The sequence below is a fragment of the Stigmatopora argus genome, chromosome 14, assembly GCF_051989625.1.
Source record: "Stigmatopora argus isolate UIUO_Sarg chromosome 14, RoL_Sarg_1.0, whole genome shotgun sequence".
Taxonomy (NCBI): Eukaryota; Metazoa; Chordata; class Actinopteri; order Syngnathiformes; family Syngnathidae; genus Stigmatopora; species Stigmatopora argus.
This window is the reverse complement of record NC_135400.1, coordinates 12,000,011-12,018,742: the sequence shown is the minus strand read 5'-3', so window position 1 is coordinate 12,018,742 and position 18,732 is coordinate 12,000,011. Positions and strand designations below refer to the sequence as shown.

Below are 18,732 nucleotides of genomic sequence, written 5' to 3'. Positions count from 1 at the left end.
CAAGCGGAGTAGGTGAGTGGGAGGTGGGTGTGTGTTGGAGATAAAATCGGCATAAAAGTCAAAATAAAACGAGTCAGCCAACATTGGAAAAACACCAAAAGAAGAATTGCAAAGTGCTAACAAAAAATAAAAAGCCACTGTGTGTGGCTCCAGTTTTTACCTAGGTCTACAATGTCTTGTGTGTCTGTCTTGCTAATGCAACCAAGGACATTTCCCGAATACGGCGTGAAATAAAGTTCTAATCTAATCTAATTAAGGAGAGGAAACTGTAGATCCAGTTTGCATGAAGGTGACACAAAATGGAGGACTACTTTGTCCATTGGTGGTCTCGTACGCTGCTATCGGTTCGGAAAATGACCAATCAAACACGGCGAGAGATAAATGAATTTAATGGCTTTAGCATCAAAATGAGAGGTGTTTAGATTTTCACATGAATTTTTCAAATTGGAAGTCAATTGTTTTCACGGTAGGTCGCACGGAAGGATGCCGTGCCGCCGGTCGTACGCGGTGTCGTCGCTCTCCTCGCCGTCGCTGGGCTCTCTGAACACGCGTTCTCGTTCTTCCTCCTCCTCCGTTTCGCTTTCTCGGCGCAGACGCTCGCGGTGGCAGCGAGGAAGGCCGGGGAGCTGCGGGAATATACGTGGGTTATTGGAGATCCTTTTCTCTTCACAACAAACTATGGTATTTTTCCATACTATAACATGCTATTTTTTTTCGCTCTAAACTTAGTAACGACGCACCTTAAGCGAAAATGTTCCTGAGGCTAAGGTGGTGAAAAATGGAGCTATTTCCAGTTGCGTGCTGACTTTTCTGCCTCAACGGAAGGTCAACTTAAGGCTAACCATCACATAAAATACATTAAAAAACAAATCAAAGTTGGCTATGATGAAGCTGCTAAGATGAGGATTTTCTTTTCCACAATTGTAGCAAAAGCAAAGTGCTTTTGTGCTTTCAGACTAGCTGTGAACACAGGTCGAGGTGTTTTTTAATTTCTCAATGTTAATGAATTCTGGCTGGTACGATGGCGCCCTGCCTAGCATACGATTCCAAAGTAATGTAAGAAATAAGAGAGAAGCAAAATGAGTACTCGTACCTGGTTGTCGTGGCTGGGCAGAGCCGAGTATCCCGCTTCCGGCCTGCACAGGAGTCGAGGTGAGTGGGTGCGGAAAGGCCGAGGGGAGTGGGAATGGGAACACACGGAACGCGGGGAGGGCGAACGGATAGAGCGCGGCGACGGGGAACGAACGGAACGGGACGGCGAATAGGTCATGGAGTGGGATTGGGATAGGATGTGGCCGTGGTGGTTCTGCTTGGGGGGACGGGGCGAACGGGGCGGCAGCTCGGGGGGCTTGAGCGGATCCACCAGGTCCAAGTCGGTCAGGATTGGCGGCGGTGGGATGAAATCCAGTTCTTCCTCCGAACGGAGGATTTGCATTTCGGCGGCGTCGATTTCCTGGAGCTCGGCTTTGGACAAGTGGTCCACGATGCCTGCCCCGAAAGAGTCGCCCACCACGTTGATGGAGGTGCGCATGCGGTCGCTGAGTGGTAGAGGAACGAAGTCGTAACCAAGTGTCCGCTCAGAGTTTTCCAAATCGCAAATATCCAACTAGGAGTTGAAATGTATTGGGCGTCCATTGCCGTCATTGGTGCTGAATGACTTGAGTCAAGTTCTAGAGCAGGGGTGGGCAAACCGGTCCTCAAGGGCCGCCCTGGGTGCAGGTTTCTGTTCCAACCGATCCAATACAAACACTTTAACCAATGAGTTTTCTGCTGAAACAAGAAGCACCCGACTGAAATCCACTGATTGCAGTTCTAAGATATTCCAGATTGGTGGAAAGGTTTCCTCTTATTGGTTGGAACGAAAACCTGCAGCCACCCTTTCTGGAATAGTTTGCCCACCCTTGTCCTACAGTCTTGCTCAGACACAAAATATATCCCTATTAGTTGCTTTACTAACAAATTCACTATCAATTGATATGCTAGTTAGCCTTTCATTGAGTCCCCAGTTGTGTAAAGCCATGTAAACATGTTAAAAAACCCATTAATGCTCATAAAGTTATTTTTAAAAATCTAATAGAACTCCCTAGAACTTTCCTAACACTGCCATGTCTTTTTTTTATTGGCACTAAAAAGTAAGAGGATAGTAAGATTTAGCAAAAAGTTAAAAGAATGCCAAAATGGCGTCATGACATTCTCTGAGCGTAATGATGTTGCTTGTGGAAACAGATCATTCCAAACATCCCAAAAATTAAAAACAAGGCCACTATATTGTAATCTCAATTAAAGCAAAACTGCCAGCTCGTGCTCACCTAGCTATCTGATTTTTTTTTTTTTTTACATACCTTATCAATTTCATGCTCATAGTTGTCATGTCAAGCAAATCCCAAGTCGTTTGAATACCACCCCACCCCTAACCCACCTGATTTTGGAAATCCCCGCGAACGGACACCTGACTCACAGCAGCCAGTCGACGGCGATGAGCAGGCTGATATCTTGCGTGGGGAGACCGACGGCCGTCAGGATCAGCAGCATGGTGACCAATCCGGCACTGGGAATACTGGCCGCTCCCACGCTGGCCAGGGTGGCTGTCATGCTGGGACCAAAAAAAGGACAAGTAAGTATCTTTCTTTTGCGTCTGTTCCACAATTTGTTCGCAAACAAACAACATCTGAAGGCGGACTGTCAGTCACATGCGCATATTTACGACGGTCCCTCGGCCACAAGAGAAAATATCATATTTCGAGGTTAGGCTTCGCCACCATCGATCGATCGAAATAACACACACTGAGATCATTTGTCGGCGCTCCGTCGCCTAGCGCATGTTTGCAATAAGTGAGAGACGGCACCCACCAGTGGACCGGTCGCAATTTTGTCCCCGCGCTCGTCCTTTTCCTCGAGAACGCTTGAATCACCGTGACTAGCGCCAGGGCTTAGGCGACATGAAAGCGGGGCCGGTTCTAAAAACGCGACTAAAGTGCAGACAGATGTGGCGCCCAGTAAAATATTGAGCTGATTCCACCAGGCCAGGCTAACAGACCACAGACAACAAAGCACACACAGAGAATGCTGGGAGGCAAAAATCTCCGCCGGGAATCTATTATATGCAAATGTGAAACACGCACGCACACACAGCAGCAGCAGCACCCGAACAATGCTGCTAGGGAAACAAGAAAAAGGTGGATCATTTAATTTACCGTATTTCTAAATGGATTACAGTATGTGGTAATGTGTCACATCTGCGAAGGATTTGGGATTATTTTGGCCAAGCTTTCTTTTGTGCCAATATTGTTTACATATTGTGGATTTTCCATGACAGTTGTGATGTTTCTATGAAGAGAATGACTGAAATATGTTTCTAGTTTGTCTCTCATATTGGAGTGTAGACAGAGAAGTATTTTTTTTCTATTGTATTTGTTTTATTACTAGAAATTTGGTGATGCCCAGTCTTAAAAATAACCAACCAAGCAACACCGCCACACAAATAAAACTCTCTATATAAAAATGTTTTGTTTTCCTATCAAAAAGTCATTTAATATTAAATATTTAATTAATCCCCAGGTCGATATCTATCCATTTTAATTCTAATTTTTCATATAAAGAGAGTCATACTACTGAATGTAGGTCAATATTTGTAAGCCACATTTAAAAAATATATATTATCCTTTAAAAGAAAAGTTTTTTTTTTCAATTCAATTAGAATGGGGATCAATTATTAGCAGATTTTTGCCATTCCAGATTTCCACTTATCCCCTGCTGTCCGCTTCAGGGTTATAATCATATTATTGGATTTTTTTCTTTTTTCTGAATGAGATTCAAGATTCCCACTGACCTGACGGTGACGATCTGCCCCCCGTCCAGCGTGATGTCATTCATCTGGGCGATAAAGATGGCCGCCACGGCCTCGTAGAGCGCCGTGCCGTCCATGTTGATGGTGGCCCCGATGGGCAACACGAAGCGGGTCACCCGTTTGTCGATCTTCAGGTTCTCCTCCAGGCAGCGGAAAGTCACGGGCAAGGTCCCGGCGCTAAACGAGTCCAAAAAATAGGTGGACAGGTGGTGACGTCGAGGCTGGCGCCGAGACAAAATCGTGCGCCAACGCCAGCGGGAGCGCGGCCTCCTCCCGACAGCTGGCGATCCGCCGCGTGTATTAGAGGAATTTGATTCCCGGGTCGGGCTAAGCTGGGGTCTTAATATAATTAGAGGAAACATTGATAGGATTTCCCATTTGGAGGCAAGTCATGTGCCAAAATAACAGTTTGGAGCTACTGGACTTTCTCCGCTCTGTTTTGGGGGGGGGCCTTGGAGTCATTTGGCACCCCCGTTGGCGCTAGGCATCCCAAATGGCCGCGTTTCAGTGGCTTTAACTCTATTTCTTACCTACTGGCCGTTCCCAGAGCGGTGATCCAGGCCTGGAAGATTCCGGAGTAGAAGGTAAAGGGGCTCTTGCGGGTGATGCCGAAGAAGATGGCGGGCAAGATGAGGCCCCCGTGGATGAGCAGGCCCACGACGACGGTCACCATGTACATGCCCAGCTGGCGAGCCATGGCTTCCAAGTCCCCGATGGCGGCGATCTTGCCCGCGATCAGCGAGGCGATGCCCACTGGAGAGTACCTGCACACAGACACGTTTTGTACTCGATGCGGACGTCGCTTCCGACCGGGTCAGTCGCCGTGGCGGTTGTTTTTCCCGAAGCATGTGGGACGCACTCTGATCGATGTCTTCCTCGGAAGAAACGCCTTTTTGTATACACGAGCGTCTTGTGTTTAGCTGCCGGCCGGCTAATGTGTTTAGACAGCGCGAGTGATGCAAACGTGAACGCTTCCTCTGGCGAGCAGCTGCATATTAGGGACATTTTTGGGGGTTTTGTTTCACTTCCCAACACCAAAATACAAATACAGTGGTAAATTGATCTCCTAGTTCCATTCCTTTCGTTGACCGAGCTCCTACGATATCTGCTGGCCTTTACGAGTTAAGATTTATTTGGTGTTTTGCTAGCATTTTTCTGACAAAAAGCCACCATTTTATTGTTTTCGACGAAAGTTAGCACTGTTATGTGTGAAAGCATTCCAAGAATGTGTAACCTTAAGGGGCGTGGCTTAGCGAGACACTTCAGAAGCTGGAGTTCCATTGGCTAGTTACCTCAGCGAAACCTATGGAAGGCGCGTGTTATGGATTCGCTTCCATATTTCTGTCTGTCTGTTTGTGTTCGAGATAACGCAAGAATGAATAACGGCATGATTATCAAACTTGCAAGATATGTTTGAAATATGAAATAAAAGAGGTGATGAAGTCTGCTGGTATGAGGTCAAAGGTCAGTGGCCAGAAAAGGAAGCCTGTGATCTTATTAACCCTCTTGAAAATGTTTTGAGGTCTTATATCCCCAAAATTTTGTCTCTTTAAAAGAAAAAACTTACTTAAATAGTAAGCATTAGGAGATTTTGGAACTTCTACTCAATTACCACCATTGACAATGAGAGATGAATATGTAATCTTTCTGAACTGGGACGGACGATGACGGATGGACTGGACACCGATCAACGCCAATGGCTGCGGTGAGTTCACCACAGGGCAAAATGACTTTTGCCACCAGCGCAGAGTGCTTACATGGTGAAGATGTTCCATGTGGTCCCCTTGGGAAGAAGTCAACATTGTTCCTACTCCCCCAGCATGTGTGCATACCAGAGAGTCCAGGAGCCCATCTGCGCACGTCCTTCAACCCGACACCCCCACCCCGCTATCCGTGCCGCAAGCGCCGGGTTCCCACAGTGAGGCTTCTCCGTCACTGTCAGCGGCCGCCATGTGTGTTTTGTCCGGCGTGTCAAAATAACGCCGGCGAGGCAAAGCAGAGATGCGTGTTTTGGCGTGGGGGTGAATAATGTGAGAAAATAATCCCATTTCATTTTTCATTGTGAAATGTAAAAATCCAACGGGTCAGCCCGAGAGAGGAAGTGTAAAAAAGGAAGCTACTGACCACATGATCATGGACACCATGGTCATGATGATCTCGTTGAGGATGTTGAAGAATTCACACATGACTCTGCCGCGCTCGCCCATCCTGCTCATGCAGATGCCAAAGGTGATGAAGAAGCCGATCAAGCCTGAACACACGCAAGCACACCATAGAAAATGGAGAACAGACCAAGATATTTTGATGTATTTGCTCCCATATGGCTGTATGTTTGTGTCCAAGGTAATAAAGGAATGAATTGGGGATCAGAGTCAAATTTGCAGGATATGCTTGTAATATGAAACAGAGTAATTTGCAGGGGACTTGATGTGATACAAAGAAAGGTCAAAAATATGCTTTGAATTTACCTGCTTTGTCTGATCCCTCAGAGCGTTCGTTGAATCTATCTTAATTTTGCCTAACATTCTGTGGATTATTCATCAATTTTTATTTTAGGTGAAATACAACTGATTATGCTAAATGTACCCGTTTATATCAATTGTTCAAAGGACATTGAATTGAATCCTGGCATACACTGTGATAATGCAAATATTGTATGGTTGTCCGATAAACCAATATCGAAATGTAATTTCAGTCACGGTGGTCGTTGCATTAAGCTCACCGAGGACATTCATGCCCCATTTGTACTCCAGTTTCTTCTTGCTAACGATGATCGGTTCCGTCTGGTTTGCGGCCACCACCGCCGTTTGTTTCGCGACCGTCTGGACCTTTGGGCAAAGTTGAACTCCGGTTAATTCCCCCAAAAACCCACAGCCCCGCCGGCGGACCTTGGTGCTCTAAGGTACCTGCTGAAAGCACGACTGCACCAAGTTTTCAGGGAAGAGATTACGGATGAGGTCGAGGAAGGCATCCAGGCTGCTGACTTCCTGGCTCTTAGGTGAGCCGGAGGGGGCGGAGGCACCGCCGCTGCGGAGTTTGGGATTGCCGGGGTGAATGCTGAGCACGAGGATGACGCCCAGGATGGCGGCGATGATGGTGGTGGTCATGTAGTAGACCATGGCTCTGCTGCCCATTCGGCCACTGGAGCGAGCGTCCAGACCGGCCAGACCTGAAAAGAATATGGAGTGTTGGTCCTGGCTCGTACGTAGAGCTGCTCCAATATTAATATTAGGCACCTGTGATGAGGCTGGAGATGATGAGGGGCAGGATGAGCATCTTGAGCATCCTCATGAGGATCTCTCCGGGGAAGGAGATGGTGGTGAGGGTGGAGCTTTCCGTCACCTTCATGTAGCGAAGCAGCATGCCCAGCACCGCTCCCATCAGCACACCTGCCGTGCCATGGCGACAAAGAAAGATTGTCAGGATGAGCCGCTCCCAAACTGGCCTGGATTGTCAAAAGTATTGGGGCGTGTCTATGACCACCATAGAGGTCCATATCGATGGCTGTCAAGAGTACTAAACAAAAAATATTGCTTCCCCTTTTTTTTTAAACATGATCATTCAATGCCACTTAGTGTTCAAGTCTTATTCAGTTTGACTTTTTGTAATATTGAAAATATCAGTTCAGTTTGACTTTTTGTAATATTGAAAATATCAGTTCTTGTAATATGGAAAAAATCAGTTCTTATCCTAATGCTTACTCTGAATGACTTTTCACAATTTACTTTAATATATTCAATTGAAATATGAGGGGAAAATATTTAACTCCATTTCAAAATGACCTGTAATTAAATTCCCTTCTCAATTTCAACAATTTTCATGCTCACTTTTTAAAAATGTCAAACATCTCCTTAGATGACATTTTGCTAAATGGAAAAAAATGAGATATTTAGTTGATTTAAAATTTTAACTAAGTAAAGACTTGGTTCATTGCTTTTTAAATTAAGCAAATCTGCCAGAAAGAGCTTTGGTGGAATACGTACAGCAAACTTTTCTGATTAAAAAAAGCGCCACACATATTAAAGGGTTTAAAAGCTCTACGCCTGTAATCAATCATTTTTATACTCTGTTGGACCTGCTTTAAATCACATCCTTTCTTCCACAGAGCAAGCGAGCGAGCGCAATTAAACCTACCCATGACGGTGAGCCCCAACAGAAGGTTGTGGGTGTTGCGGCTGCAGTGGCCCGCGTCTTTGTAGCCGTTCTCCGTGCTGTCATCTTGCCGGCTTTCTTCTCCCGCTTTGGGGTTGTTGGCGTTGGACTGATTGACCGTGGCCTGGTTCGTCATCCTGCCTGAAGACAGATGTTTGATAACTCACATTGACCCTTAATAGGGAATTCATTTAACTCAATGATGGTATTGAAAGGTTGAAAAAAAAAATCTATGTATTTTATACAGTCAATGCCAATTGTAACAGAGTGACACATTGTAATGCTATCAGTCATGACCAGGTATCGATACATCATTGGATACAGTATGAATAACGTACTGAAAAGGAAGACATTTCTAAGTCAAATTTTGCATATAGTGAAACGATAGTGACATGAAAAAAGGTCAGTAGGAATTCTACTCTTTTCACTCTGCTGTTGTTGTAAATAAACTTTTCGGTTTGCAAGAAATTCATGCACTTATCCGATATTTTTATACTTATTCTGACAATTGACACAAAGGAGCCCTCCTTCACAAGTCCCAACACTGGCAGCCAATGTCATTGTGATTGATAACAAGCCACTCTTCGACGCCCGACAACGTTTGGTTCCAATTTAAATATAAAAAGGGTAAAAAAACAAACAAAATTGGAAACATCCACAGAACTGTGTAGTTTTCCATATAAGCAGCTTATCTTTGTAATGAATCAAAATAAGATATTCATCTGTCAGTTAGCTGTCAGCTGAAAGCAAATTTGGTCATTGCGCGACATATTTGAGGTCCGGCGGTTCAACGCAGGATTGCTCCAAGATTTCCCTCCCGACATTCTCACGGCCTCCGACGCAACAAAAGCTCTGATTGTAAACTCGTCCCCAGTCTGACTCCCACCACCTCATGTAAACACATCTGGAGAGCAGCGCCGTCAGCCAAGTCCACAGCGCTGCTTTTCCAAACAGACTCTAAAGCCACAAAAAAACCCACAAATAACCAACAAAAAAAACAAACGCCGTTACCTGTCGACTTCAAGCGCTCATCCTCCGACCCCCCTCGCCGCCACGTCCCGAGACGGAGAACGTCCCAGTCGCTTTAGACGACGGGGATGTAATCCTCTGTCCGATGCGGAGTCGGAACAGCGGAGGGTGGGGGGCGAGGAGGCGGGGGGGCTGACCACTGTCATAGTCTTCACAAATCCTCTTTTCGATCCTTATGTCATTTCTTCATAGACGCATTCGTCCGTGAGTTAAAGCTACGCGGTATCAAGTAAGCAAAAACAGAGTGGGAGACCAAGATGCTAACGCTAAATGCTCTTTGGGGTACATCAAACCCTCGAACAACTTACATAAACAAATTTAGCTGTAAATCAAAAACATTTGAATCTTAAATGATCAGAAATCTGTTGCTAAAAAATATCACTACCTACCATTACAGCACGTGTTAGCATTAGGTTAGCGCATGTTGAAGACGGAATGAGTAATTGTCTTATTTTTGTCGTTTTTAGAAAAAATATTCTTTTTATGCAAAATAAAAGTGTTCTCAATATCTAATAGCCGTTGTCTCCTGTCCAAGTTTTTGTTGGAAAATAAAAGGAGAATCGGGAGCCACTCAAGGGCGGGGTTTTCGACAGCTAAACTACAAGGACATGCTTAAAGACGCCAACCTGTTTAGCAAATCTTTGTGTTTCCCCAGCAGGCAGATTATTTGCCGCTCCAGGAAATGTCAGAGTAGTTTCAAGGTGAGGCCTCGGCCGTCTCCGAGGAACCCTGAAAGCCTTTCAGCCCACGACTATTTGGGATGTTTTTTTTTTTGCCTGAAAAGTACTTAATTACACTTTACGGGGCCACAGGAAACAGATGCCGATCGTAGGATGACAGTAACAGGAGAACCGGGCCCGCCTGCGTCACGTTAACAGCTTAGCACGGCTAGTAAAAAAACAAGTCACGGCGGTCAGAGGGTTCAGAGCGGCTGCCGGACCGGCCGGTTTACAGTAAATCCTTGATGTGGGCCTCGAGATGGCCCAGGTGGCTGTTTTCATTCAACAGGTGGGCCGCAAGGAAATCCCTTAAAAAAGTCAATTGCGAGTAAAAAGAGTGAAACGCGAGTCGACATCATAGCAGAAGAAAGACGCAAGAACCTGGACAAGTTAACGGCGCTTCAACTGGAAGTCAACTTTTACCATTTAATCAGGTATTTGGGGCAGATACTACCAAATGGACCAAAAGACCGAAAAGGGAACTCTAGTAAAGTCTTTCGCAAGACTCGTCCAAATATATGGCCAGGGTTTCCGCAGACCTTCTCATATGCGTGACGACCACGCGTGACAACCATCTCAATCTGGACCGGCGACCGTCGTACTTAGGACGCAACTTGTTAATCGCCACCGTTTCCACGACAACGGGCGATGATAGGGTAAGTTAATCCCCCACCACTTTGATTACTGTAATCGAGTCGGGGCCGCCGAAGAACGTGGCGTCAGAGTGGGACGTCACTCGCGACTCCTACTTCACATACTGATGGTTAGTCATTTAAATTTACAAAAAAATCATTTAAACTTGCACTGGGTAAACTGGCTTCAAATTTCCTCTTCTACCAAGTAAACCCGTTAACTTTGCCCTCTATCAGATGAACTATTATAGTTGTGAAGTTCACCTTCTACTGACTTAACATAGTGCATTCTCCTTTAGTGAACATTATCTTCTACCTAATCAATTAATACAGTGGTAAACTAGGATTGGAATTTGTGTAAACTTTGTTTTCTACCGCAGAGCTGTTAGTGGCTAAAACAGTTGAAAACTTAACCTTTCTCAGACCAAAAACTGCTGGGGACCAAGTATGGAAGCTCCCCTTCAAAATAATCTTATTTAGCTGCTAGCAGGCTGATGATGTAATCGTAATCAATGAAAATCTACGATGTGAAAGCTGGGTGAAAGTGTCACAAGTTCATGTCAGGCGACTTCTCCACACATGAATGGAACAACAAATCAGGATTGTGTAAATACGTATTGGAATACAGATTGTATTGTGTGTGTGTGTGTATGAGTGTGTGTATGAGTGTGTGTTTGGTGTGTTCAAGTGTCTGTGTGTGTCCCCGGGGATTACTTGCAACAGTTGATTGTTTGGTGTGGGTTTTGCAAGTGATGGACATATAATCCAATCCCTCCAACCCACGACTAAAGCGGCAAAAGCCCCTCTGGCGTCTCACTCGAAGGGAGACCCAGTGTAAACAACGAGCTAAAAAGTCCCAGTTGGCATTGAACCTACCAGAAATCATAACTTTGTACAAGTAGCGTGTGTTAAAATTGTGTAAATATGATATGATCCATGCATAAAACTGATCAAATTGACCTCGTTGAACTTTACATGGTTTGTCATGCGATTGCAATCACTTGGGTAAATCAAATGGGGTGACATTAGACTACATCAACTCGCCAACAGCCAATGAGAAGAGTTAGATTGTTCATAAATGGTTACTAAAATTATATCAAAATAATTTTCAATGTAAATTTTCTTGCAAACCGATTTTCCCAATTGTTTGTGCATAATCACTCGTGTTGGAGTCGACGATGGTGGTCAGTTAAGTTAAATGGTGGCAAAAAGAATCCAAATATAAGGACAATAAGAAAAAAAACATTCTATTCTGTTTCTATTCTGAGTATCGTGCCAGGCTTTCTCCACGCGCGGGCGTGTAGGTCTTCCCCTCCCCTCCCCTCCCTGTGCCCGTGCCGAGATGATAATCTGCGTGTATTAATCTGTTGTTTGAACTCCTTAAGCGCAGTCCGTCAATCACATCTGCTCTCGTCACCCTTGCAAAGTTGTGCTATTTTTAAACGTCGTCTTTGACTTTTCTTCCTTTACCCGGACTTGATTTCACACAGCTGAAAAGAAATCCTTTTACTCACTTGGCCACCAGGTGCCTTGGCAACTCTTCAGTCAGTCCCCCTTTTAACGCTATAAAGTGAATTTTAATCACTTGCACAATGGAAAATTGTAAATGATGGAAGATTGTCCGTAAACAGCAACTTTCACAATTAATTCTAAACCTTTGACTACTAGTAAATTGTTACTCCACCAACTCAACACTGTAAAACTTTACATCCTGATAGGCAAACTACGAGAAAAGTTCAGATTCTACATCTAATGCTAGTAGAAAACCTCATGGGTAAAATACTAATTTTGCCGTTTTTTACTTTCTATACTGCTTTAACCAGATGAACAATGGTAAACTTAAAATTTTAGCTGATAAAATGGACTTTCTACTGGGTAAACTAATAGTTTCAAGAATGTTAAAATTATCATTGACTAACTAAATTACAATAAACCAGTAATAAGTATAAAATCATAAAAGAAATGAGTGACAAATTCTCATTATAAAATTTAAGTATTATACAACAAATTAATTAATAACCCTAGTAGCCCTAACCTTAACATATGTATATAAATGATTAACAGTACAAACATTAAAAAAAATACCATAAAAATGACCTTTCCAATGGGTAAACTCTTGTAAACATCACCTTTTACCAGGTGAAATACCCATGAACTTACTTTCTACCAAATGAAACACCCAAAAATATCATCTTTTAACGTATCTACCTGAACTTCCCATTCCAAAAATATTGTAGGTAAATTTGTTTAAAAAAGTTGAACGCTGAAACAACAGCACAGTTGAAAAAGTGACCTTCCAAAACGAATCCAATGCAAGAAATAAAAGAAGTCAAGCCATTGGAGTGGATGTGGAATTCGGAAACTTACCTGCTGAGCGTCGCTGTCTCTCGTCCGCATCGGAGGCATCGGGAGATGAGGAGGAGAGACCAAGTCACAGTCTTTGCGTCATCTGAGAAAATTTGCAGATTATATGCCACGACAGCTTGGCGCTGGCTAGGGAATAAAGCCCGTCCCCGTCCCGTCCTGTCCCATCCCGTCCCGTCAGCGAGCCCTGAGCCCCTCCTGCCTCATCGCGATGCCTAAGAGTGCCCACTCACCTCCTCGCCGCCACAGGTCACATCCTGCACGCCCATCATTAGGATGTATGCGAAAAAGAAGGCACTTCTTAGGACGTGAAAAAGGGGGGGCTTGGCCTCCTGTTCACTAGGGGGCGGTGTGACTCTGCACACCAGTGACATCCGATGTGGTGTTTTCTGAAAGAACATTGAAATCGTTAGAAAAGTCTGTTCATGTTTTTCCTACGTTGGACTTTCTTAAGTATTGATATGCCACGGTTAATCCGTTAATTTTTTTGAGCAACTCTCGTATGTCTCGCACAGTCAATGGTTGCCAACGAGTGATTGAGATTTCATTTCCAGTCAATTCGGGCCTTTCCTTCAATTATGTATCAATAACGTTTTATTTTGGTAAAAAGGTGGGATAATGCCCTCTTCAACAGGCCGTGTAAAAGGGGCTCCAGTCCCACAGGAGTGACAGATGGAGATGGCGGGCCACATCGAGTCCATTGTAGCCCTGAAAATCAATCCGCGGCTAATTGCCCGAGCCTTCCCGACACAATGTGTGCGTGCGAAATTGGATCCGGCCGGGCGTTGTACGGCGAGTAAAGTGTACAACCTGTAACATTTTCCCTCCGGTGTGGAAGTGGCGAGGCATGTAAAAGGGAGAGGGAGGTGTTAAACTTGTGAGTGGATGATTAACTAGCAACATGCAAGCTGTCCTGGATGAATAGCATTCGACCAGACTGAAAATTTGTCTGTCTGCTTTTATTCGGAAACTATAAATTGGCAGTACATTAACAACATTGGGGCAAATTGTGTCTGCGATTTAGAGTCTCTAACCAGCCTACCATGCATTTTTTTTTGGGGGGGGGGGGATGTGAGAGGAAACCAGAGTAGGTGAACAAAACCCACACAAGTCCAGAGAGAAGATGCAAACTCCACACAGTAAGGACCCACCTGGGATCAAACCCTCGACTTCAGAACTTAGACCGACGTGCTAACCACTCGACCACCAGAGAGGATAGTAATTTACCGTAATGTATCAAGTATAGTACTGTGATTTTTAAAAATTTCCACATCGTCTTAATGTCTACCAGAGTTGTTCAAATAAAAGGCAAGGCGAGCAATGAGTTGATTCCCAGGTACAGAACGATTTTTTTTTGATGACCACCCCGCACCAGGAGATAATACTGACTGACCATCACGCCAGGTTACTGTATGAATATTGCACCTGTCCCCAGCAGCAAGCAGGTTTGCGTTGGACTGCCAGACGTCCACCATCCCCCACCCGACCGACCCCAGCCGCTAGCGTAAGCTTCACCTTTCAACCTTTACCTCTTTGCCACCGTGTCTAGTGCTGGGACATTTCCAGCTTTCCTACTCGGACTAATTGGGTCAGATTGCAAGGAGCACTGCATTACTCCTGAAATTGGAACCATGTGAGGCTTTACGGCACTTTCGCAGTGCCTGCGTGTGTGTGGTAAAGGTCCCGTGATTGAAAAAAGGATGTCAAGAGTGGAGGGCGGCCAACAAATCAGCGTGGAAGAGGACGGGAGGATGCCCCACCCCCTCCGGACGGCGGGGAGGTACGGCGGCGAGGTTGCCGCAATTGATGTCTGACGTCTGCCACACTTTGGCCGCCCTGACGGCATAATTGACATAATAGCTTGTTTCCAATTAGAGTTTCCATTGAAGGAGGATGTCCCAAAAGTAACGGTAGACGTGTGTAATTATGTCACGAGCTATGTGTGTGTGTGTTTGCGACATCTGGACTCGGGTTCGGGGTCCCCGGTCCCGGGCGGGTCGGCGCCAAAGCCGGTGCAGAGTTCACGTACGGAGAGCGGCGGAAATCGGATCAGGTTTGTATTTAAGGGGGATTTAACGACAGAATGGAAATCTGCTTTGGTTGGTGAAAATGGTGTTTGTCCAAAAAAAAACACAAATCCCACCCCCACATCCCAAAAGGGAAAAACAGGAAGTGGCTCGCTGGATTGCCGCGTCCTGTGCAAATCAACACAATGTTTAAATTATTATTTCATGTTGAGGCCCATTTTCAGTCTAAAATTTGTGTGTTTTTAAAAAAAATAATTGGTTCAGAATTTCTGATGAGGGACACAGACACATTTTTTTTAAATCACATCATATGTTACAGTGGTCATAATAATTTTATTTTTTTTACCTTTTACTTTTAGCCCTTAAATGCATTGAACTAAAAGAAAGATAATAATTCTGCATGTCTAAGTGCTTCTTGGCACTCGTCTTAAATCTTTTAAGAAGTGAAGTATTACGTCGTCACCCGTGGGTTTGCCACGCAAATTATTGACCCTGACTTTGAGAACAAACAATTAATTTTAAAACTAGCGTTGAACGCGTTGACAGTAGAAGGCGGAAACTCCCCGAGGTGATGCCACACTGCCACGAAACAAGAGGAGAACTTTTAACTCCTGCATGCGACTTTCACTCTACAAACTCTTTCTGACGTGACCCCCTCAGGCGCAAAATTTTCACCAGCACGCAGGGCGAGTCCGGGCAAAGACGGCGCCGCCGCTGCCAATAATGGCGGGAGGCTTTTGCAGGATTTGGGTTGAGTGACATTAAACGCCGAGGAGGAGGAATGCCGCGAGGGAGACACCGAGGAGAGTGCGAGCTCTTAATGGTGAAGGTTCTGCTCAGGAATCTGGGAAATCTAATTTTAGTGGCGCTACTGTGCATCCTTGGAAAGGGGGGGCGGGTTGGTTGGGCCGCTGTCAAATGGTGATACTCGTTAAAACTGGGGAAAACCCTCTCAAATATCAGCGAAAAGGGACTCTGCAAAACGTGACACTCGGATTCAAAGTAGACAAAAATTCCGGGAAAGCAGAAAAAAGACAGGAAATTGTTGCTAATTACCTTGTTTGCCGCTTGATGTTGACAGATGAACGCCTGGAGTTGTCTGAACGATGGCGCAATCTGGAAATCTCCTGAAAAATAAATGGAATATAAATGAAATTTCTTTGGGTATCTGTGTTATGAAAAGTTATCCTCTTTTGTAGGACTAACGAAAAGGATGTCCATCCAGTTTAAAGTAGAGTCAGGACATTGACAAGGTTAGAATGAATCATTTTTATTTGAAATGAACATTTTTCAACAAAGAATGCTCCATTTTGCAGACCTTGGCCATTCTTGTCGTTAATTTGTTGAGGCCATCTGGAGAAATTTCACTCCACGCTTCCACAAGCCCCTCCCATTAATTGGACTCTTGACGGGGTTTTGATCTGGTGATTATCTTGTCAAATCAAAATCGTTATTTCCAACTTTGTCAATGACTTCACTATATTTTTCCTTTTGCAACTCATTGAATGAATAAAAGTATGACTTTGTGGTAAACATAAAACTGTCTAGCTGCCTGGCAGCAAACTTTTAAACGGTAATGCGTCTCTTCCAATTAACTGGTTTATCACACGGGTTACTGGTGAGTTGATAACTTAGTATGACTCTTTTAGCCACAAGACATTTAAAGGCAATACTACTGGCATTCTTTGAATAAACTTGCCCCTTACAAAGTAAAATGCGAGAATGAAAACAAAACCATATGGGGGCCCAGTTCCTCCAGTTCCCAACTATGGAACTTCTCTCCGACCGGGCCCCGCCGCCCCTGTAGCCCTCCTTTAAATTCCGCCCCTGAGAGTAGGCACTTGCGTATTATCCCTTCTACCGCAGGGCAGAGTACCCTTTCGGTTACCGTGACGACCAGCGGCGGGACTAAGGAGCGGCCACTGGTACCGAACCGGCGCTTGGACCGAGAACGTCTGCCGTGTGAGAAATGGTTTTGAGTGCGAGGGAATGAAAAATCTCCCGCAGCGCCCAGGTGAGCCGTTTTAGCGAGCGGCACTTGTGACGAGCGCGAGCGTCTTTCATGACGGGCCGGCGGTGTCCGTGTCTTCTCCCATCCCCGAAGCCTTTCATGGGCGCTCTCCGAGGGCCGTCCCGGTAACACGAGCCCGTCGGCCTTTTGTGCCCATTCTTCTGCTTATCCTTTCATCTCTTGAAACAACCAAAGACGGAAAGCACCGCTCGTTGAACGCCGGGGGGAAAGAGATAGCGAGGGTAGGAGGGGGGTGGGGGGCCACGGGGATGAGGTCGCCGGCTCATCCCGCAATTTATGGCCGCGCTTTTCAACAAGGCCATTCAAGGTTTAGAGGTGGGGAGGCCCACCGGTCAAAAGCGCAAAAATGTGTGTGTGTATGTGCGTATGTGTGTGAAGGGATCACCTGTCTGAGGCGAGGACCCCGAAAACCGTCTGGGCGTCGGCCATTGTGGACCCTGGCAACGTTGGTGCAGGTGCTAGAAAAGACAGAAACGTGAAAGTAGACGCTGTCGTGCTTTGAAAGGAAAACGTTTTTAAGTATAAGGTTGTCGTTTAGTTTCATGTATTTATACAAAGAGGTCGTTGTACAAGTGTGGGTTTTTGGTGAAGAGCTTGAGCATAACATTTATAGTGAAAACGGATGTTTTTTTATTATTGGAAAAAGAAAACGTTTTGTCTATCTATTTTTTTAGAAGACCCGTTTTTGAGGAATGTTCTACATTTTAGGTTGTCATAGTTGTCAAACAATTTTCTTTTAACCAAAGTTGATTTCTTTCGAGTACATAAAGCTTCATTTTTGAGGAAAAAAACATTTTGGGGGAGTAAATTTTAAAAAAAAAATTACAGTGGCGAAAAAAGAAACCATAGAAAAGGGTATTCTCACGAAAAACTTATTTTGAAAGAATGTCTTTTTAGAGGGAAGAAATTTGAGCGCTCATGTGTAGGTCCTATGTGTTGAGCATTTTGAGCGCACGCAGGGCAAGTCTTGACAAGGATTGACCTTACATTAAGACGGCAACAAGCGCTCGTGCACGGATCATTGCAAAGACTTGAACGGCAGGACGAGATCTTCTGATTTTTTGCGTGTTCTGCCGAAACAACGCAAAAATCATTGCCACCCTATCCATACTCCGATGAGATGACGCGACGCATCCAACGACGAAGCGTACCGAACCCTACTACAAGTTGATGGCACGCGCTGGCAGTAAAACTTCTTCCTTGGACCGCATTGGTCTCCCCGACGGTACTACATTCCCCGAAAACCAACAGACGTTGCCTTGTGATGAAGCAGTCTGGCCTCCAGTTGGAGATTAGTCACTGGGTAGGGACGGCAGCATCAAAGTCAGTTTGAAAAGTTTATGAGGAAATACTCAGGAACACAAAAGTAAAGCCCAATACCTAAAAGAAAAACAAAATTCCAGGATTTATCCCAGGCTGCAAAAAGTTGGCAAGGTATCAAAAAGCTGGGATGCATCTACTGGATTTGTAGTGGATACAAAAGTCTACACACCCCCTTTTCAAATGACGCCATTTTGTGGTTACAAAAAGAGGAAACTTTTTGCAGCGTTCATCTGGGATAGAACCCTCACAAAACTATTAGCCCACCATTATTTTGTCAAATTTATTACCAACGTGTATTTAATCTCATTTTTATAAGGATGTTATTAATTTGTCCTTCATTTCTTAAAACACGAATGACTAATAATAACTCAATAATAACTAAAAATATATTTTAAAAAATGATAGCTGGTATCCACAATACTTGGGCATCACATTTTGGGTCATGTAGCCAAACTTTTACACCAAATGTTAACGTTGTGGCCTACATGAGCCGAAATGCAATTTCCAAGCATGCGGACGGCAGGTTTTTAATGACCCAAAAATTGACGTTTGAAGGGTTTAAAAATGTTTACGTGTTTATGGAGAAGCAGTATGCCTAGTTTATTGG

At 44.7% G+C, this 18,732-nt stretch overlaps 1 protein-coding gene across 1 annotated transcript; it reads right to left on the bottom strand.

Moving 5' to 3' along the window:
* Positions 1-372: 372 nt before the first annotated feature.
* Positions 373-17,251, bottom strand: slc1a9 (solute carrier family 1 member 9). Its single transcript, XM_077618942.1, has 14 exons — positions 17,188-17,251; positions 15,827-15,897; positions 12,977-13,132; positions 12,747-12,828; positions 7,982-8,140; positions 7,084-7,236; positions 6,754-7,016; positions 6,570-6,675; positions 5,972-6,098; positions 4,378-4,611; positions 3,830-4,024; positions 2,459-2,593; positions 1,094-1,538; positions 373-626 (listed from the first exon to the last, which is right to left on the bottom strand). The coding sequence occupies exons 5-14, from the start codon at positions 8,133-8,135 to the stop codon at positions 462-464; spliced, it is 1,977 nt and encodes a 658-aa protein (XP_077475068.1). The 5' UTR covers positions 8,136-8,140; positions 12,747-12,828; positions 12,977-13,132; positions 15,827-15,897; positions 17,188-17,251; the 3' UTR covers positions 373-461.
* Between the last annotated feature and the right edge of the window lie 1,481 nt (positions 17,252-18,732).

Coding starts and splice junctions, on each gene's coding strand:
- slc1a9 (XM_077618942.1), bottom strand. CDS start 8,135: ATGACGAACCAGGCCACGGTCAATCAGTCCAACGCCAACAACCCCAAA. Junction 7,017..7,083: donor CATCTCCAGCCTCATCACAG/GTGCCTAATATT, acceptor TATTCTTTTCAG/GTCTGGCCGGTCTGGACGCT. Junction 6,676..6,753: donor TGCAGTCGTGCTTTCAGCAG/GTACCTTAGAGC, acceptor CTTTGCCCAAAG/GTCCAGACGGTCGCGAAACA.